The sequence below is a fragment of the Narcine bancroftii genome, chromosome 3 (genome assembly GCF_036971445.1).
Source record: "Narcine bancroftii isolate sNarBan1 chromosome 3, sNarBan1.hap1, whole genome shotgun sequence".
Lineage (NCBI taxonomy): Eukaryota > Metazoa > Chordata > Chondrichthyes > Torpediniformes > Narcinidae > Narcine > Narcine bancroftii.
In genome coordinates, this window is record NC_091471.1 from 350,388,056 (window position 1) to 350,410,001 (window position 21,946).

At 40.5% G+C, this 21,946-nt stretch overlaps 2 protein-coding genes across 11 annotated transcripts in view; one reads left to right on the forward strand and one right to left on the reverse strand.

Annotated features, from left to right (window-relative positions):
• LOC138759406 (centrosomal protein of 95 kDa-like) overlaps positions 1-8,188 on the forward strand; it is a 71,582-nt gene extending 63,394 nt beyond the window's left edge. For both annotated transcript variants that reach the window (XM_069929727.1, XM_069929728.1), the window contains exon 22: positions 1,279-8,188. In XM_069929727.1, the coding sequence (XP_069785828.1) occupies positions 1,279-1,455 (177 nt within the window). In that variant the 3' untranslated portion in view covers positions 1,456-8,188. The remainder of the gene's footprint in view (positions 1-1,278) is intronic.
• smurf2 (SMAD specific E3 ubiquitin protein ligase 2) overlaps positions 1-21,946 on the reverse strand; it is a 267,194-nt gene that overhangs the window by 35,541 nt on the left and 209,707 nt on the right. For 7 of the 9 annotated variants that reach the window (XM_069929733.1, XM_069929734.1, XM_069929739.1 and 4 more), the window contains 6 exons: positions 19,684-19,862; positions 16,332-16,469; positions 11,190-11,310; positions 10,376-10,577; positions 10,149-10,224; positions 7,523-9,683 (listed from right to left, as the gene is read on the reverse strand). In XM_069929733.1, coding sequence (XP_069785834.1) covers positions 9,584-9,683; positions 10,149-10,224; positions 10,376-10,577; positions 11,190-11,310; positions 16,332-16,469; positions 19,684-19,862 — 816 coding nt within the window. In that variant the 3' untranslated portion in view covers positions 7,523-9,583. Of the gene's footprint in view, positions 1-7,522; positions 9,684-10,148; positions 10,225-10,375; positions 10,578-11,189; positions 11,311-16,331; positions 16,470-19,683; positions 19,863-21,946 lie in introns of those variants that run through there. The other 2 variants (XM_069929731.1, XM_069929730.1) reach the window with 1 other exon arrangement.

Genomic DNA, 21,946 nt, shown 5'->3' on the forward strand with positions numbered 1-21,946 from the left:
GACCAGACTCTGGTTAAGTGACTGGACTGTAAATATAGATTGCATTAGTCATGGGAAGAAATCCCCTCTGTGGACTTGTTTGTAAACCAGCTAATTGTAAATTTTACTTTTTTTAAAAAAACTGAAGGCCTGGAGGTTCACTCATTGCTGTTCAGCACCCCCACCAGTCAGTGGGATTTGCATTAGGATTGGGCAAGATATTTCTTCTATAAATCAATGGCTTCATTCCTACTATTTGTGAAGAGCTTTGGTATCAGTTCCTTAATATGTTCTAACACTTTCCCGTCTACTCATGTCAGTTACACAGCATGGAAACAGCCCTTTGGCCCAACTTGCCAGTACCAACCAAAATGTCCACCACATCAGTACCACATGCCTTTGGCCCATATCCCTCTAAATTCATCCTGTCCATATATCAGTCCAATTTTTTTCTTAAACATTTCAACAGTATACCTGCCTCAACCACCACTTCATTTCCTGTGTGAAATAGTTAGTGTACCCTTTGGGCTCCTGTTAAATCTCTCTCCCTCTGAGATCACCCCTCATTCTCCTGTGCTCTAAGAAATAAAGCCCTAGTCTATCCTACCTTTAATATTTCTGATCAAAGCTCTCTTCTATTGTGACAAAGTATATTTTTCTTCCTTCTGCTGTTACCTTTGCACCTCTCTCCCATCTTGTCACTCATGCAAACAACATTAGTTTTCTGTGACAAGTCTGAAATATTTGTTTATCAACCATTTTCCTCTTCCCATCCAATTTCTCTTCCCAGACTGTCAGAGACCCACAGTACAGCTAGAAAAAACTTCGGAACTGAGGAAAATAAAGGGTTATGCATTAGGGAAGTTCTCGGCATTGTTTGAGTAGGTTATTAGGTCCTGTACTGTAGATTTCTATACTCTAACTTGCTACATTACATTTATATTCTGCTTGCCCTTCTCCTGGTGTCTGTTTTTCTGTGGAAGTAAACATTTTCAGTTGTCAATGCTCTGATCTGAAACTGTGGCAAATCTTTAGTCCAGCGGTTCTCAACCTTTTTCTGTCCACTCACTTGTATATACCACTTGTGAGTATTCCCTATGTCATAGGTGCTCTGTCATTATTACGGGATTGCTTAAGGTGGTATGTGGGTGGAAAGAAAAAGTTTGAGTGAATTTGGTACAATTGAAACAGTGGTTTTCATAACTCCAAAGGAAATGGGCCAAGCAAGTAGGATTGCAGGTGAATATTGCTGTGCTAATGTCTCTGGTGAAGTTGTTAACTCAGTTTGAATCCTTGCAGGCACTCCAAAAATTGAAGAACGAACTGCGTACAAAGATGGAGAAGGAAATCTGTGAACTGCAGGACATGATTACCCGGGACGACGACGACGTGTACTTTAGAGAACTTGAAGCTGAGCGTGTACAGCGCCAACTGCGCATGGCATCGTTTCAGTACAGCAAGACTCCATCATTGTAACCACATGAACCTCAGAGGACTGAGTTCTTGAGCAAGTTGAAGTACAATAATAAGTAAACTACAGCTCAATGTCCATGAGTGGAAGTACAACTGCAGCAGTGACATTGCACCCTCTGCCAGTTAAATCGTTGCTTAGCTTGTCTTTTAATGAGTTAAAATAGGAATGGGTAATTACTGGTAATCTATAGGTCAGGGATTCCACTGTACAGTCCATGAAGTTCAACAATGCTGGCTTCTGAGTTGTTTTAATACAAACACTTTAATTGATATTTAGTGATAATCTCTTCTAATGTGGTGGTAATTGATGCATTAGCTGGAATTTAGCCATGTGTTCACCTGTTTGACCATCCTCAGAACCATAGGTGGATGTTTACACCAATTCCTTGTTCAACACTAATGCTGCATAGCTCAACTTCCAAAAACTTTGTACAGTGGATAACTAGACTAGCAGATTGAAGGATGTTGCATTAACAATTTTTCTACATGATCATGTTTTTGAAACTAACTTATTAAATTTTTTTGCTATCCAAATATTTAAGTCAACACACACTGATCTGTGGGTGGTCCATATTCAAGGTTTGCTCTTGTATATTACAGCAAGCAGGGATAGTACTTCATAATTTGTCCTTCAGTATTCTCCAAACATTTGAGTCACCAGCTTTCTGCAACTTTTAATAAAACTATACCACAGGTGATTTAAATCAATTAATCCCAAACGATGGCTTAGAATATATTTAAATCACCTGACTTAATTGAAAGACACTTATTAGGGAATATCAAATATTTGGAGACAGCTGTTGAATGCTGTGGAACCTTGTTTGGTGTGATGTGGTTCACAATGATCAGGGTCTATGTGCACATGGGTCAGACCACATGCCCATTTTACATATTCAGGTAGACAACAGGTATGAGCAGGGGTATTTTCATCCTACTTCAAGAATGCACCCATGTTGAGACACTGAAATTGGTCAACGCTGTGAACAAAGTTTGAAGAATTGTGGAAATCAGTAAAATAATGCTTCAAACATTTTACAATAAGCATTACTCGTTACACATAATTAGTAGGTTTTAAAAATGAAACAAAAACTTCCAAAGGCCTATATGAATAAAGAACCCAACTATTAAATGAAGTATTGTTCCTGCATCTATTGCCCAATTAAACCAAGGGCCTTGTTAAAACAGTCAATGAGATCTTGTAGCCTAAAAGTGTTTCCTGACAAATGGCAGATGTGAATAAGTAGTTCAAATGGCAACACTTTGCCAGGTTTCCACTTACCTATTCCCCTGAAGTCAGGGCAACATGGTTTTAAATTATGGGCTGCAGAGTCCCTCACAACAAGTTGATTGCTTCAATAGTTAGACATCTTCTGTTGCACCCAGCAAGCCCCAAAGGTGATCCATCCTATTAATTTGTTTTTTTATTTAAAAAAACCCAAAGTGAACCAATTGAGCCAAAAACCAAGACAAATGAAAACCCAGCATCAGCCTTTCATTTTCCATGCTCCACTTCTACTCCCATCTCAGGGTTCAAAGGGGAAACATCAAAAATGCTTACTTCATGTTCAAAGCTAGATAACATAGCTGCTGGACAAATTTACCAAGTGGATGTTCCCATGATGAATGGTTTTATTAGTTCCTTCCTGAACTCACTGCAACCCTCATCTTCCACACCTAATACCCAGAACCAACTGAAAAGACAGCTCCCCAGTTGCAGTCAGCTTGCCACCAAGAAGCTGGGCACCATTGGATCTGGGTCTTGAGCACAATTTAAGTGGACATAGTTTGCCCTTTTAATGCTGCATTGTCAGAAACAGGTCTTTGACCCAACTTTACCCACATTGACAAAATGTCCAGCCGGCCTGCATTTGCCCCATATCTCTCCAAACCCATCTTATCCATGCATCTATCCAATTTTTTTCTTAAACATTGCAATAGCACCTAACTCAAGCACTCCACCAGCATCCTGTTCCTTGTGCTCACCACCCTCTGCATTTATATTAAAAAAATGCCTCTCAGGTTCCAGTAAAATCTCACCCCCGTCTCAAACCTCTGTCCTTTGGTTACTGATTCCCCTTCTCTGGATAAAAGATTGTGTTCACCTGATCTATTCCTCTTGTGATTTTGTAGTCCTCTGTGAGATTGCCCCTCATCCTCCTGCACTCCAAAGTGTCCTAGCCTGTCATACCTTGTTTTAGTTCAAGCACTGGTGCTGCTGACGTGGACCCACCGGGAGCAGGGAGCAGAAATTAGAGCTCCACCCAGTCGTCTACTATTGGCTTTGGTGGTTTTAGTTGAAATCCGTGATTGCGTGTCTGAGCCCAAGATGGTGGCACCTATTAATCGGCAGCAGCCACGAGGGGCTGCAGACTCTGGGGAAACTGAGGATTGAAGCAGGGCATTAGAGGACAGGAAGATAACGCCTCACCTGAGGAGAAACAGAGGAGATGACCCACGAGGACAGTGACCACAACAGTGAACTAGTGAGGGGGCTCTGCGTCTGAGGGACCATTGACAACTCGAGGCAAGAAACCAATGGAAGCTGTGGACTGCTGGAGACTGGCTTGAATGAAACCAAGTATCGGAACCAGAATGTGAAGAGGTGCCAAGGGCACTGGAGGTTTGGATCTGGAGCTCGGGTTGCCAATAGTTTGGACTGGACTCTGTGGGGCTGCAGAAGTGTTGGAGGCAAATCTGCGGACACTCGGTGACCCTGGGGGTGGGGTCTCTCTTTTGTTTTTCTCTCTCAGACTAAGTCTAACTGAAAGACGTTGCGAATCTGTCGGCCTTGCAGCAGGCGAAAAGAAATTACATGTAATAGGGCACTTTTATTTACTATGATAATAAATTGAATCTTGATCTAAAGAAAAGATTGCCTAATTTGACTGCAAGTGTATTTTTCTTCCCTATTCCACCTTCACTTCAACTGCATCTGTCTCCCAAGGTGTTCCCTTCATGAATCGAACACATTATAGGTTTGTCTTTGAGCTGTAATGGCTCATTAAGTTTGAACACTCATGAAGTACTGTGGACAATTTTGGTGTCCAGACAACGGTGGCATAAAAAAGTGTCTCAACTGTGGAGGCGTTCACATATCAGGAAAGATGCGGCAGCTAGTTTCCCTTTGATAAATTGAGGGTGCCGATCTAACAGACCTGGATGATGGGAGTTTGCCAGGCAGGCTTGACCAAGATATTTCTATGATGGTGACTGGAACCACAGGGTGGGGGATCCACTAATAAACCCAACATGAAATTCAGAGAAATTCTTTGAGCAGTGTTGTGGAACTCCTTTCCAGAGGCAGTAATTGAAGGTGGTCAGCAGAAGTATACATGAAAAACCAGGTAAGCAGAGGGAAGAGAAGAATGGAAAGATGTCTTGAAGGAGTTAGATGAAAAGAGAGAGGAGGCACATGTGAAACAGAGGCATGAGCTTGGACCTGCTAGACTACATTAACTGTTTCTGTTCTACAAGTACTTAGTGATTGTAACATTTCTGCAAGTTCTTCCCCCTTCCTTGTTCAAGACAAAACTAAACAAAATCAAATCAACAACTACTTTTGGACGAATTGGTACTTATGAGCTTTTGTGCCATCATGTTTAGAAGCCAATGAATTATTTTAGTCACAGAGACACTTTATGTAATTACTTTGCAATTGTGAAAAAAAATGATTGAATCTGTAAAGAATCTGGTTGGGAGTTAAATTTAAATGAATATATAACTTTTAAATTGAGTATTTGATTTACTGATCATTATAAGCTCATACAGTACTGAAATGGAGATACTATGATTTAAAAAGGTAAACATGACTATTTAAATTTGGATGAAGAATGCAACCAAACCATGAATATACAGAATAGACCATTGATACAATATCTTTTTAAAATAATTTAGTTTGTTGCATTTGTGTTAAAATCTATCAAGGAGTATCAAATGGAGAATTTTAACCAAGGACACCAAGTTGCAAACTTTCTCAAACCACTTGGTGGGGCTTTAGAGAATAATGTGTCCATATTCAAAGATGTCAAGATATCAAAGGAGTGCCAGAAGTGATAACAGGGTCATGAGATTTCACTTACATTATGTTGGGATTGTTTTCTGTACAAAGGCGGATAAAAGGAGATTTAATGGAGATTTAAATGGCAGAGAACTTTGCCAACATTTTCTCACCAAATAAACTGGAAGTAGGGTGGTTGGAAAGATTGGAGCACAGTCTATTGAACAACTTGAAAACCACCTCGGTTTAAATCTATAATTTCCAATGTGAAGAATTACACAAAGTCAAAGGGATCCCAAGCTTCAAAGATTTTTGGATAAACTCTGCACTAAAAATATAAATGGAGTCAAAACACAATATTGAGTAATACATTGCCCTAATATGTTGTATAAAAATATTAGCTTTAAAACAATTGATCTTGCATGTAATATTTTTTTTTATCTTTTATCTTGATGAGATTCAGCAGGTGAACTGAAGCCAAAGGGTCCAAAGGCCACAGTGAGTCACCAGCCACAAGTGTGCTCTTTGGTCTAGGACATTGTCAGTTAAATAATAAAATATGACATCATGGGAACACGATTCTGCTTTCACTTGACATGAGGGCATTGACCTCTGGTCAGATGAATTGAGATGATTCAATCCCTTGACCCTTGTCACTTGCTTTACAACAGGTTGATTTTACTCTCTGGGGATTCCAGAACAATTCATAAGTGATGTCACCTTCCTTTACATCATTCACATCGATATGTGAAAAATAAAAAAACTGCAGATGCTGGAAATCTGAAACAAAAAGTGCTGGAAACTAATTCAGGCCAGACAGCATCTGCAGATAGAGAAACATGAATGGGTCAGGTCAAAGACTATCAGAACTGGGGAAAGAAGGAAAAGTTAGTTTGTTGCTGAGAAGGTGGGAGAGGAATGGAGAAGACAAAGGGATGATTGTTGGTAGGAACCGTTAGATGGCAACAAGGAAGTGTGATATGCTGCAGCTCTCATCTTAGGGAGAGCTAATGGAGAGGTGGAATATACAAAATTGCTCGACAACTATCACGCAGCAAGTGGCCAGTCCTGACATGGAGAAAAGAAGTTATCAGAAGTTAGAGAATTCAACATCAACCACTCCAGAGGTTTGTAATTCTAAGAGAAGGCTCGACCTTGGCCTTGTAACAGCTGAGTGGGACAGTAATTCAAAGTAGCAGATAAGAGAAGTCAAGCTACCCCCCCCCAGACAATGTAGGTTTACTTCAAAGCAGTCACTTTGACCTGCTTTTTAGTTTCTCCAACAGATGAGGCCATATTGTGAACAATTGGATTGGAGGAAGTGCAAATGAATCATTGCTGTTTGGAAATGTCAAGTGATGGTGTGAAGAGTTGCAATGGAAAGCGTGTTTCAGGATGAGAGAGCTTGATGTGGATGGACCAGTGGACCAGGGAGTTGGAAAAGAAAACAGTTCCTTCAACATGCAGAAAGTTGAAGGGAAATTTTTGAATTTTATTTCAACTGACAGAAATTGCAAAATATGCAATGAATATGGAGAGTGGTGGGGTAGAAGAACATGGGAAAGTTTCACTACATAGACCACAGGGCGAAAAGGGTATGAAAGAAGATCTGCAGGAAGATGAAATGCAGTCAAGGGCTCTCAGCATTTTTGTAGGGGGAAGTAAGTCAGATCAGAAAAAAGACAGACATTTCAGAATGTCATTGTCTGAACAAAGACAACAAAAGCAGTTCACACAGGAGGAAGGATACTTTGGGATAGATGTGAGAGTTTATAGGTTTACAATGGAGATGGAAAGAGTCATTGACAAACTGCGATTTTGAAAGATGAAAATTGGCAGCAAATGCAATGCTGATTGCAGAAGATTTTTAATTCTGTATTGGCAAAGATCAGTGAACATACTTTGGAGTTTTGATTCATTTTAGGGCAAATTTTGATTCAATTGGTTTACTAATTTAGTCTTAATAAAAGGTGCAAAGGTAATTTGAAGGATTTGTGCTCGATGTCCAGCCATCGTTGGATATCATCTTTTAAATATCGACTTAATGAACAAATAATTTACAGAAGGCAGACATAAAATTGAATTGTTTATGCTGTGAGTGTGCAAACAGCATACACTTTATTGCTCATTCTGCATGGGTACATAAAAGTTGTTTCCACACAGTTTATTTTTAATTATTAAAGCCCATGTAACAGCAGGGGTGAAATACAATGTGTTAATGATGCTAGAACACTCTGTAATAAATACAAATAAAATGGAAATAAGGAAAATCTAAAACAAAATATGGTGTTTCAAGAACTGGGAAGTAAAGCCAAGGGATTAATTGTAAACTAATTACAACTATATATCAAAAAGATTTTAACAACTGGTAGAAAATATTCTTTTAGTTGATGTGTTACATACAGTGAACTGCTCCTGTCTGCTTTATCATAGAATTGGAATTTTATAGCAAACTTCAAACCTGTGAAGCGATGGGAGCATGCTGGATGTTATCAGCTGTATGAAGAAGCATGCATTTTATTACAAGAGCAACACTCTGCCGACTTTGGCTTTCACTTCTGTGTATGCAGTTCATTTCAAACCCACCACTGATAAATTTAGGCATAGTGTTATGTATTGTTTAGAACTAGATCATTATTTATTAAAATTAGACAGTTTCAAGTGTCCACTGGGAATTCTTCCATGAATGGGATGTCAGGTGTCATCAGGGGAAAGGCGGGGGGGGGGGGGGGGGGGGGAGATCAATAGACCAAACAGAAGTAAAATCCTAAGATGTGCAAAAAGTGGTTTAAAAGTTGAAATCATCACAGATTTATATATCAGGCTTCACCCAAAACTGTACAAAGCACCACTACAGGATACTCTCCCTGTGAGATGGTGCTCCTTACAATTAATAGGCAACAGTGCAGGACACAAAATTAAGGCTGCTTTATCAACAGGTGCTCCCAGTAGAGAAATACTATCATTCGACAAGAATGTCAACAGGTTATAAATATATTAAAACTCACATGAATGTAAAGGATCCGTAGAACATTTCCTATCATTAAACTTGCAAATAAAAATCATACATTGAATTCAACCTCCTTGAAAGTCGACCAGGAGTTTTGAGCAATCTTAGTTTAATATACATGTCATAATTCATCTTATGATAGAAAGATAGAACTGAGGACAAATGCTCTTTAACTTTATATTTTAATAGTTGTCGTTGGCTACACCAAGATGCTCACCTCAGCCTTTAATTATTAAAGTGGAATGTAATTCATACCCTTTACAAAATTCTGGGAGCATAAAAACTAACTGATGTTGCCTTACAGAGCATTGCCACTTTTAATATATAATATTTATCCCTTTAGTCATGTAAATATCTGATGCAATAATGAAACTTCTCCCTTAGCAATGCTGGCTGGTGAAATATAGTTCATAAAAAATCCCTCCGCAACAACTGGGAGGACTGGGGACTAGCAGGGTGAAATAATGTGGAATGCTTCTCCTGTGATGACTTGATGTATATAATATATATATTATAAATATATATATATATATATATATATATAACTAGATTAATAGATGTTGATCTAAATCTGGAGTACATCAGGATGAATTTCTTAAACAAAAAGATTTAGCCAATTTTCCTTTTGAGAATCCATTTTGAATATTGTCTACAAGATCTAAGTTCCGTCAATAATCTTTACGCTTCGCACCCAAATCAATGAATAGTAGGGAAAAGGGAAATATTACGGCAGCTCAACAATAACTTGTTGTACTGAATGCTGCAGTCTACATCACGATGTAAGGGGCTGTTAATAATTAGCAAGGAGTAAATGGGCTAAAGACAGACACTCAAATAGTACTTTCTGTAGTAGTCTTTTCAATCAGAAATGCTATCAAGAATACTGCTAACTGTTCAAAACATAGAAAGCCAGCAGTCTTTAATTTTTCAGGTATTAGTTTAGCAGCTGAAAGTCTCGTGGCGGGTGACTGGTTTCCTCAAAGTTTCCTAATCATCCACTCCCTCTCACTTCCCTCTTGCTTAAGCAAGGGAAGGACATCCTGTATATTCCGAGCACTGCTGGAACGTTGGCAGGAGACGTCCTCGCTGACAGGTGTGTACATTACCTGTGATTCACAAGGATGTCATTCCACAGCAAACCCACATGTCTCTTCAATTGCTGTTAGCAGCTTTTCATACAATTTTTCATAGTTCTCATAAGGAGGAATGTCAATTCTATTAAAGCTGAGGGGGAGAGGGGGAAAATGTATTACTATCCAGTTCCTTCACAGGAATAACATGTCACATCCCCAACATCTCGCTTTATTCCTCAATAGACTGACATCATTATGCATCAAGCTGTTTTATAGTATCTCCCCCTTACCATGCATCAGCTCTCTGATCTACCTTTCATTTACTGAGCAGATGCAAATCACAGAGCTAATTATACTACAATTTTCACACCACTCCACTCACTTCAGGTACTGAGAGCGCAGAAGCAACAGGACTATGTTCAATTGTAAGACTATCTCCCATTTAATTAATTCTGCCAAGTGCAGTACAAATTTAATAGAGTGGGTGGACTCTGCCAAGTTACTATCTCTGTGCCAGCCATTTTAATTTTTTTTTGTTAATCCCCACCCTCCACTTTTTTCAAACCTGTAATGGCAATGGTACTATTAAACAAGCTAAATAAGAAGTGAGATCTACCAGGTGTGTGCTTTAGGGAGGTTGTTAGGGCTGGCATCAATCTGGTGGATGGTGAAAAGTCTGGGACCTGCTGCACCTATAGAGACAAGACATTAAAATATCAGTAATTCAATATGGCGCTTGCAGTGATCTCAGCCCAAGACAACAGTGAGATGCTGTTAATGCTCTTTATTTTCACCCCCACCCCCCACACAACGAGTCAATGTTTTGTTGTATGCATGGCTTACCTTGCAATGCTTTGAAACCTTGCAGAGGCACTCGAGAGGATCCTGTGACAAACTGGAGTAATCGGGCTCGCCTTTCTTCATCAAACGACTCCACTGCCTTCCAAAACCACTTCACAATATTGCTATCTGGCGTACAGTGCTTTAGCCTCGTGTTTGATTTCCAGTCGTTGATATCAATCTTTCCAAGGCCGCATATAATTAGCTGGAGAGTCAATAGAGAAGGTGGTGAACTTGGTTGCACTGTACCCTCAGCAGATCAGTTATGCCAGTTCATTTGATTTAAGACTGAAGTGGAAGTAGAAGATGATGTCAGGTGACAAGTGGATTTGCATTGGATTAGAGAACAGGTGGCCGCTTCAGAATTCGTAGCAGGAATGCACACAATTGAAATGGAAATCCAAAATGGAAAGGTTTGCAATCTGTAGAGTTCCAGTTCATCTTATATACACCAAGCCATTGCAAAAGAGTTTATATTTACTGGAGTAAAGCAAGCTACAGAGATGACCATTTTTACCCCTCGAGGTGTAGGCAGCTTCTTTTCCCCTTTATACACACCACCCTCCCTCCCATTAGTCTCCAATAAAGAGTTGAGACGAAACATTGACTATTTCTATCTGTTTGAGCTGCTGAGTTTCTCCAGCACATTAGTTTCCAGTAAAAACCTTGATATAGGTCTCAAGGCTGAAACGTTGGTTCTGTATCTTTATCTTTGCTATAATAAAGTACTCTGTTTCACCTGCTGAGTTTCTCCAGCGTTGTGTTTTTACTTAACCATAGTGCCTGCAGACCGAGTTCTTTTAGACAAAAAACTCACCTCTAGCTCCTTCTCGTCAAAGGTTTTCAACAAATGCTGTGGGATCACTTCATTGAATCCTTTTTGCAGAGCCAGAAACTGGGCCTCAATACCTCGGAGAAACCGCCAGTTCACATAGAGACTAAAGAGAAAACATTTTCTTATGTTAGGATAGTAGGGCAGAGGAACTGGTTTAAAAGACAGGCACGTGGACAAGAACTGCTTGGAAGGGATATCAGCCAAGCACATGAGACTAGCTCAAGCATCTTGGTTGGCATGGACAAGTAGGGCCAAAGGGCCTGTTTCCTTCCCAATCCTAACCATGTCTCCATATCTGCCATATTCGATCCAAGTTCCACTGGAGCAGCCTGAACAAAGGTATTATCTATTCTGGACCTCAGATCCTCAGCTCTGCACCCAAGGTGTGGCCAGGATCGCCTCAAAACAATTTCTTATTGAATACATAAACAGAAGTAGTTATAATAATTAGGATCTCAGGAAGAAAAGATCCGCTCAGCACCGCTCCTGGATGGACTATGATCCAAATGCTTCATTCTCTTCATCTGCACTCAGATGAAAGGCTTTGTCAGGAGGACAGCTTCTCCCTCGTTATTTGTTTGATTTCCCCCAATTTGGGGAGATGGGTAGGTTACTGTTAACACAATAGCGCCTCTATTCTTTAGCCCTGTATTGGAGCCACACAAGATCATGTTGCAGCTCACGTTTCATTCCTCTGGGATTGCTTCCCTTGTTCGAGGGTTGTGCTGACCCATGATGTTATATAGATTGTGTTAAAATGTTTGGATGCATGCAGATGGACAGAAAGGTCAGCATGGACATTACTGGTACAACACTGATGCAATTCTGCAGCCGGTGACCCACAGTGCCCAGTTCTGAACCATCAAATCTACAGCAAAACCATCCACACGCGAGTCACGGCACACAGTGTGAAGTCAGAACTCTGCGCTCCCGAGAACAACAGTCACTCCATCACAGTTAGGTGCATCCAAGATGGGAAAGTTTTAGATGACATCACAGCAGCTTCTGTCTCAAATTGCATTTTCATCTCCTGCCACAGTTCCAGCCTAGCCAGGACCCTGCCAGTTTGATCAGTGGTAGTCGGGTGCACCACTCCCAGTGATAGACACCACAAATCCCTAATCACAGTATATGCTACGTCTGTGCTAGTTTCTTCCAGGTCATGTTCAACCTGGAAAAATCAACATCACTTACAGAATCAGTGGACAGATTCCTTGTGGTTTAACCCTCCATTGGGAATAGAATCAAGGCAGAACTCCCCATGATCATTCCCTAACGACTGCATCCTCCTTCTCGGTCTTTAGGTATTCTCTGCTGGAGGGACTGAATAACGATTGTGATGAGAAAGAAAACAGTTTGATTCTGTGAGCATATTCTGATCAATTTGAGGGATAACACAGGGAAGATTCAGGAAAAGATTTCCAAAGTCAATGAAACTGACCTGGCTGTGGAAGTGAGCTTGTTGGGTGTTTTTAAGGCAAAGATTGACAGGTATTTGATCAGTCAGGGCATTAAGGGTTACAAGGAGAAAGCCAGGGAGTGGGGCTGAGTGTGGGGGGGAGATAGATTAGCTCATAATAATTAGAATGGCGGAATAGACTCGAAGGGCCAATGGGTCTACTGTGATGTCTACTTGAATGGCAGCTGGTGCATTTGCGTTTGTTCTTAATTTGATTTGTTTCGTCATTGGCTTGTTCAGCCTTTCTTGATGGCAATTAATGGATTGGTTTGGACCTGGGGCAAACACAAGCCAAACCTGGCAAAATTGGCACCATTCCTGAAAGACATTAGTAGAGTAGTGGATTTACTAATGGTGGTTTCATGATACCATTACTGTTACAGGCTATCCATTATTGATGCTTTTAATTATTAAATTAACAGAGTTTAGAATTCTCCAGATGCTAAGTACGAGTTGAACTCAGGAATCAAGAGCATTTGTCCAGACCTCAGACTACTGCTTCAGTTACATGCCATGGCACTACTAGACCTTTTACTGTTCCAGTGCATTTCAGAAGAGAGGCGCAGCTGTTCCACAATGAGGTTAATACAAGGTTGGGCTCTTAGTTAAGAGACTAAACTTCAGGCAGCTCTTTTTGATCTGTGACCACCATCTGTCTCTGGATTCTTGCCATTTTGAAGATGAGAAGATAAATTAAAAGATTAGTTTTATAGCCACAGGAATTGATGATAACTGTGTTGAACTTTCTGATCTTAGTTAATCTCAGGTCGGGACAGGAGTGGATGGGGGTGGGTGGGGGTGAGTGCATAGAAAAGGTGCCCAAATTGACTGCTTCATGACCACAGTAAGAGGCATTATCACAGCATCAATTTCAACATCCCCTCCTCTGGTCTCTTTCTTTCCATCCCCCATCTCCTTTCCTACAACTCCCCGCCCCTTTCCCTTCCTTCTTCACCCTCTGGCCTCTCTTCCCATCAATTCTCAACTTTTTTTTCTCTTCTACCCTCCCTCCTGTGTCCACCAAATACCTCTTACCTATTAGCCTGTGCAACCCCTCTTTCCCCCCCCCCACCCCCCTCATCTACCTATGCTTCCACATTCCACATTTGAGCCCAAATCATTGGTTACCTTTTATTTCCTATGGATGCTGTGTGACTTGCTGGATTTCTCCAGTGCTTTTGTGAACTGCAGTTGACCTTAGTATTTTGCAGATTTTCTTGTTTTGTGACAGATTATAGATATGTTTTTGGGAGATAAATTGGGGCAGGTTTTTTAGTGTAGGTCACATACAAACACTTCAAAGCATCTTATTTAAAATACTGGAGCTCTGCTCATGCTAGGCAGGCTGGCCAAGAGCCTTTGCAAAAGCTTTGGAGAGTGCCCAAGAGACTTCACTAATAGATTGTTATTTTGAAAACAGATGAAAGAGATCGGAGGAGTAGTTGGGAGCTGCAGGCTATCTGGAGCGGAACTTGCTGTTCTAAGAGGTCATGTGGTTTTGCAAGCAGAGAGAGAGGAAGGAATCAGTTCTGCAGTTTTACAGTTCAGCAGCACCTGGGACTGGAACTGGAACACGACAAGCTGGAAAGCTTGTGGAAAAACCCCAATTGTTAGACGGGTTGTGAGTGCTTAGTTCAGCCTGGTCAAAGCACTTGTGGTTCATACGAGAGGACTGGCTGCCTAATGTTTCACTTGAAATAAGAGAAACAAAAAGGAACTCTGTGGTGACCTGAAAGAAAGAGGTTATCATCTGGGAAACCCTGATGGGGCAAGTTTCTGCGGCAAGACACTGAAGTGGCTGGTTACAAAGCATCAGTTGTGGGTGTCCAGCGAACAACAAATCTCTGAAAACCAACAAGAACTTTCCTGAGCGGTAACCATTTACCCTTCAAGCACCAAAGCCTGGTGAACTTCCATAAATGTTAAATTCTGTGCATAGTATAAGAATTCCCTGCACCAGTAAACTTGGAGGAATGAGAAGTGAGATTGGCCTGTGAATCAAAGAACTTTTCTGACCTTCTACACACATTACATACATGTGTACTTAGAATTAGAAGGGGGTTAACTTAGGTTGGTTAAGCTAATAGTAATAAGTTAAAGTTTGATCCTATTTTCATGTTTAAAGATAATTAAAAGCAACTTTTGTTTAAGTAACCATTTGTCTTGGTGAATATCTATTGCTGCTGGGTTTTGGGGTCCTCTGGGCTTGTAACAGTTTAACTTGATCACAATTCAGTTACCTGTGTTGAAAGGTGCACTTTATCTGGACATTTATGGACTGAGACATGATCCGTGACAGAATCAGTGATTTGGGCTGTCTTTCATCAAGTTATTCCTACCTTGCTACACTTTTGCAGCAAAGTAACTGGTCAACAATCACCATCCAGGTTCATTAATAAATGCCAGGTGTTTGAGCTAAATATCTAGCAGAAACAGAAACCTATGGGACATAACAGTGGGCAGGGACAGGGCTGGGAAGATGAAGAGAGGGAAAGGGATTGACTTGATAAAAATTCCCAGTTATCCTTAAACATGGGAGAAATCTGTTTTCCTGACAGATACTTTACTAACCTTTCCTTATAACAAAAGAAAGTACTTGTTACGTGCATTTAACTATAAAACTTTTAGTCTTTTTATTGGGCTGGTATGTTGCAGACCACTTTGCTGATGAGGGAGCAAGATCACAAAATATCAATGAAATTGCAATTCAAAACTATATGAAAAATGTAAAAAAAATATAACATTTGAAATTAAACAAGGAAAAAAAGGCAAAGAACAGGAATATGTGCAGGTTGTGCTTATAGATCATTAGGGAACACAGATTGCATTTCTGGACACCTAGCAGCAGGATATCAAGAAGCTGGCAGGGGTGCAAAAACGATTCTCCAGGATGTTGGTGGGACCAGAGGACTTGAGTTACAGGATGAGGTTAGATAGGCTGGGTGGTTGCTGCCTGGAGTGTAGTAGACTGAACAATGACCTTCCAACAGTTTGTAAGATCATGAGCTGTAGAACCAGAGCGCATTGGTTTAAGGTGAATGATCAGAGTAAGACAGCAAGGACTGTTTTCAGAAGGTTTCTGGAATGAGTTGCCAGAGAAAACTAGAAAAGTGGGAATATATCAATAGGAAGGGTCCAGAAGGATATGGACCAGATGCAGGTAAATGTTACTAGCACAGAATATCAGCAGAGTTGTTCCATGATGTAGGACTTTCTGACTCTGCTCATCAGCTGCTCAAACAGGCTGGGATAATATTGCAGTTAAAAGCACGCTGCATCAAATTAAAAGTGATTTCCGTTCCTGAATTTTCAACATCATAAAATACTGACCTGAACACCTATAAATGTGTTAAATCATTTCAGAAAGGGTGATGAATAAATATTTCAATGGCAATTAGGTACTCATTGACTCGGGGAAAATTCCCAAAGTTCGGACAGACTTATCCTTAAGTAGATACACATGGGAGAGGTCTACATTCCTGACAGATATTTTACTTACATTTCTTTACCACGAAGGAAAGTAGTGTAATGTACAATTAACTATAAAACTTTCACTCTTTTATCGGGCTGGTATGTTGAAGACCACTTTGCTGTCGAGGGTGAAAGTTTACAAAATATCATAATGAAATTGCAATTAAACTTGGGAACCCTAAGGTGTCTCTTACCGGACATACTCTTTCTTGGTTTCTTCTGTTACGGGGATGCTTTTCCCATTTGGCTTTAATTCATGCTGAATGATTTCTCCATAGGCATTGTGCTCCACACAGAATGTGTGATCCAAGACACCTGTGATGTCATTTTCTCTATATGGGAGAAAAATAAAATGTTTATTCTCCAAAATACACCTTTATCAGCACATTTAATTAAATGAGATTTCACTTCCTCCTTCTAAACTCCAGAGCCATCAAACACTCCTCATTCATTAATCCTCCCATTCCTGGGATCATTCTCATCAACCTCATCTGGACCCTCCAATACCAGCACATCCTTCCATAGTTATGGGGCCCAAACCTGCTCACAATACTCCATATCTGGTTTGACCAAAGCCTCAACTGTACCCTTGTTTCTATATTCTCATCCTCTCAAAATTAAAGCTAACATTGCATTTACTACCAACCCAACATGCAAATTAATCCATAGAAAATCTTGTGCTAAATCTTCCTAGTTGCTGGGACCTCATTTCTCTCCTTCTTTGGCTTGGCTTCGCGGACGAAGATTTATGGAGGGGGTAAAAAGTCCACGTCAGCTGCAGGCTCGTTTGTGGCTGACAAGTCCGATGCGGGACAGGCAGACACGATTGCAGCGGTTGCAGGGGAAAATTGGTGGGTTGGGGTTGGGTGTTGGGTTTTTCCTCCTTTGCCTTTTGTCAGTGAGGTAGGCTCTGCGGTCTTCTTCAAAGGAGGTTGCTGCCCGCCAAACTGTGAGGCGCCAAGATGCACGGTTTGAGGCGATATCAGCCCACTGGCGGTGGTCAATGTGGCAGGCACCAAGAGATTTCTTTAGGCAGTCCTTGTACCTTTTCTTTGGTGCACCTCTGTCACGGTGGCCAGTGGAGAGCTCGCCATATAACACGATCTTGGGAAGGCGATGGTCCTCCATTCTGGAGACGTGACCCATCCAGCGCAGCTGGATCTTCAGCAGCGTGGACTCGATGCTGTCGACCTCTGCCATCTCGAGTACTTCGACGTTAGGGATGTAAGCGCTCCAATGGATGTTGAGGATGGAGCGGAGACAACACTGGTGGAAGCGTTCTAGGAGCCGTAGGTGGTGCCGGTAGAGGATCCATGATTCGGAGCCGAACAGGAGTGTGGCTATGACAACGGCTCTGTATACGCTTATCTTTGTGAGGTTTTTCAGTTGGTTATTTTTCCAGACTCTTTTGTGTAGTCTTCCAAAGGCGCTATTTGCCTTGGCGAGTCTGTTGTCTATCTCATTGTCGATCCTTGCATCTGATGAAATGGTGCAGCCGAGATAGGTAAACTGGTTGACCGTTTTGAGTTTTGTGTGCCCGATGGAGATGTGGGGGGGCTGGTAATCATGGTGGGGAGCTGGCTGATGGAGGACCTCAGTTTTCTTCAGGCTGACTTCCAGGCCAAACACTTTGGCAGTTTCCGCAAAGCAGGACGTCAAGTGCTGAAGAGCTGGCTCTGAATGGGCAACTAAAGCGGCATCGTCTGCAAAGAGTAGTTCACGGACAAGTTTCTCTTGTGTCTTGGTGTGAGCTTGCAGGCGCCTCAGATTGAAGAGACTGCCATCCGTGCGGTACCGGATGTAAACAGCGTCTTCATTGTTGGGGTCTTTTATGGCTTGGTTCAGCATCATGCTGAAGAAGATTGAAAAGAGGGTTGGTGCCAGAACACAGCCTTGCTTCACGCCATTGTTAATGGAGAAGGGTTCAGAGAGCTCATTGCTGTATCTGACCCGACCTTGTTGGTTTTCGTGCAGTTGGATAATCATGTTGAGGAACTTTGGGGGACATCCGATGCGCTCTAGTATTTGCCAAAGCCCTTTCCTGCTCACGGTGTCGAAGGCTTTGGTGAGGTCAACAAAGGTGATGTAGAGTCCTTTGTTTTGTTCTCTGCATTTTTCTTGGAGCTGTCTGAGGGCAAAGACCATGTCAGTAGTTCCTCTGTTTGCGCGAAAGCCGCACTGTGATTCTGGGAGAATATTCTCGGCGACACTAGGTATTATTCTATTTAGTAGAATCCTAGCGAAGATTTTGCCTGCAATGGAGAGCAACGTGATTCCCCTGTAGTTTGAGCAGTCTGATTTCTCGCATTTGTTTTTGTACAGGGTGATGATGGTGGCATCACGAAGATTTCTCTATACAGGCTTTAAATGGCCTATTTGTCAACAGCTCCATATAGGCTTTAAATGGCCTGTTAAAAGGGCCATTTAAAGCCTTTATGGAGCTGTTGGCAAATAGGACCAGGTGACTGAACCCTCTGGAGCAGTGCTGTGTCTGCTCTCCCAGATTTATATCAGTGGCAGTGCTGCCATTACAGCAGCCCCGCCATTGTCATTGAAATTTAGTTAATCGTGGAAGCAAAAGAAAATAAATAGTTCAAAACTATGGTGAAAATCTTAAACCATATAACCACTTACAGCACAGAACAGGCCAGTTCGGCCCTAATAGTCCATGCCATAGCAAATCCCCACCCTCCTACTCCCACTGACCAGCACCCGGTCTATACCCCTCTAGTCCCCTCCTATCCATGTAACGATCCAGTCTTTCCTTAAATGTAACCAATGATCCCGCCTCGACCACGTCTGCCGGAAGCTCATTCCACATCCCCACCACCCTCTGTGTAAAGAAATTAAAATATTTAAGATTAAATTAAGATATTTTCACACCTAAAAGGCGTATTTTTACTTTTTCTAACTAATCAATTATGTTCAAAGTTGCATTGTGTTCCAGTTTTTAAAAAATATTATTGAATAACTCATCAAAGTGAAGACAACCTAGTAAATTTAAATATTACTTAATTCAAAGGGAAACAAATCAAACAAGAGATTTGCATTTGAATTGCGTGGCTTGGTTCCTCTCTTGGAGGATGGACAGTTAGCTCATTGTTGCATCAATGCATCCATCATGTGATGCCCATGATTTTGATGAATGAACTATGATTGAGCTCGTGCCCTCAGCCAAAACTCCGAGACAATGAAACTGCCTGCACCCGGAGTCCTCCCAGCATCTGGTATGTTGCTCCAGTTTCCCTGCTTCTGCAGTCTTTCTTGCTTGACGGAGATTAAAAAGGTTTAATTGTCACCTTGCACTCATCCATATATCCACTGGACAAAGTGTACAAGCACCCTATCGGCTTACAAGGTGAAGTTATATAGGAATTGCCTTTATTTCCAGATCTTTTGGTACTAGCAGCACTTCAAATGAGTTTCTTAATTTTCCCTACCCCATTTTGATTTTAACAGCTACTTTTGATGCCTAAACAGAATTGAAATTATTCTCCTGTTGACAAGAGCAAAGTAATACATAGAGTATAGCGATGGTGTACTTACAGAATCCAGACTAAGCTGTTGTGTAGATCTGGATCCACAGATTCCATGTCATCCAGTGTGATAGACTTCCCCAGCAGCTGCTTATAGAAGGGCAGAGTGAAGCCCCCATCGATGTAGTGTCCATGAAACACTGCCATCCCCATTATCCGACCAACAAAATGGAAATAAGACAAATGTTCCTGATCGAGAAATGAAAAGACAGTCAGTTAGATGGTGCTCAGAAATAATACGTTGGCAGTTAAATGCTGCCAGATACATTAATTGTCAATGTACACTATAACATAAACGACAATTAGAATGTGATTTAACTGTATAAAAGTGAAGCAGTGACTTCAGAATTCTTATTAAATATGCACACAAGGCTTTTCACCTCTATTTTTCCTACACTGGAATGCCCAGACATTTTCATTTTTCAACAAGAATTTTTCATTTACAAGGTATTACATTTATGCAGACTCAAAAAGCCATCTGTATATTCTTCTATAATCAAGAACAGGCAGAACTACAAAAGAAATAACTGTAAATTTTGGATGGCAGGAAACATGCTGATATTTTAGGAACTAATGATACTCTAAAGATTAAAGAGTAATTGAACTTTCCCTGTAAGCCTCACTTTTAAAAATGGGAAAAATTCAAAATGATTTTTTTCATTTAAAGGTTAAGATATTGTTAATCTGGAATATATGTGACAATTTAAAACAATGTGAAAAGCACTGACATTTAAAACCTATAGTAATGTGATCTTTATATGGGAACGGTAAGATCCAGAAACACTAATCTTTCTTCAACTTCCTAATGGAAACGGAAAGGAGTATTTAATGCCTTTGTAATTGAAGGAATTGAAATTGAATGCATCTCTTCTGCAGTTGCGTGTGAAAATTACAAGGAGTTGGTAACAGAAACAGCCATCACGAATCCTGCATTTCCATCCACAAATCAATGAAGAGCATATCAGGTGAGTGATTTAAAACCTTTCGCCACATGAATTGTTTGGGACAATCTATTCAGTTTCTCACAAGAGTTCTCAAGCTGCACAAGTGAGGATTGAAACTTGAACTTCCAAATTGAAATGTATTAATACACAAAATATATCAACAGATTTTATATCAATTCAATACTAATGCTAAAAAAATTCAATTCTTTCAATTTTGCTTTTCTTCCCCACCCCACCCCCACCTTCAGTTTCCCCATTTATAAATATAGTATCATCCCCTTTTTCTCTTTAGTCTGAATAAAAGATCCACTCCAAAAACATTGACTGGTGATTTTTACTTAGAGATGCTGACTAGTTGAGTTTCCCCCAGCAATTCTTTGTTTGCTCAAGATTCCATCATCTGTAGCCTTTGTGTTTCTCTATTCCATTACACGGTTTAGAGAGCAGCAGGTAAATTTTTATCGATGCCCCAAGCAATATTTCTCCCAACCAATTCATGACTTTTTGCTGTAGACACAAATTGGTTGCCACATTGGGAACATAGCAATGATCACATGTCAAAGGTATTCGGAAATAATTTAATGTCCTGAGTTATGAATGCCAATTTTTCTTTCAATACATAATCTAAGATGACAATATGGTTCATCGCTGAGAGAATGCCCCTCTGAAGACATGCCTAGATAGTATGTTTTTTTAAAAAATGGACTGGTAACCAAAGCCCAGGATGACTTATTTAGGGAGACAAGTTCAAATTCCACCTGATGGTTAGTGAATGTAAATTTAATGAGTTAAATACATCTGGAACAAAAAGCTGGCATCATTAATAATGAGCAAAAAATTACCAGATTAGATGGAAATCCATAATGAAATATAAAGAACTACAGATGCTGGAAATCTGAAATAAAACCAGAAAATGCAAGAAACAAGCAGGTAAGGCAGCATTGGTTGAAAGAAAAAGTTCAGGTAAAGATCATCAGATCTGAAATGTTAACTGTTTCTTTTCCACAGCCTGCTGCATGACCTGCTCAGTTTTTACAGGATTGCTGGTTTTTAAAATCAAACAAAGTCATCTTTAACAGAATATAGCTGATGTTCAACTCTAAACTCCATCAATGTGGTTGACTTAATTGCCCTGGTATGTTATAGATTTGAGGTAAAATTACGGATGGACAATATACAGTATAATAGCTTTGTCAGCGATACAAGTGAATGACTTGAAAAAAAATTAAAAATAATTACTAAATTTCTTAGACAATCTTGTATTTGTTAAGAATATATCTGCGGCTGATTGAGAGATGTTTGATGTGGAAGATCTATGTAAATTTCATG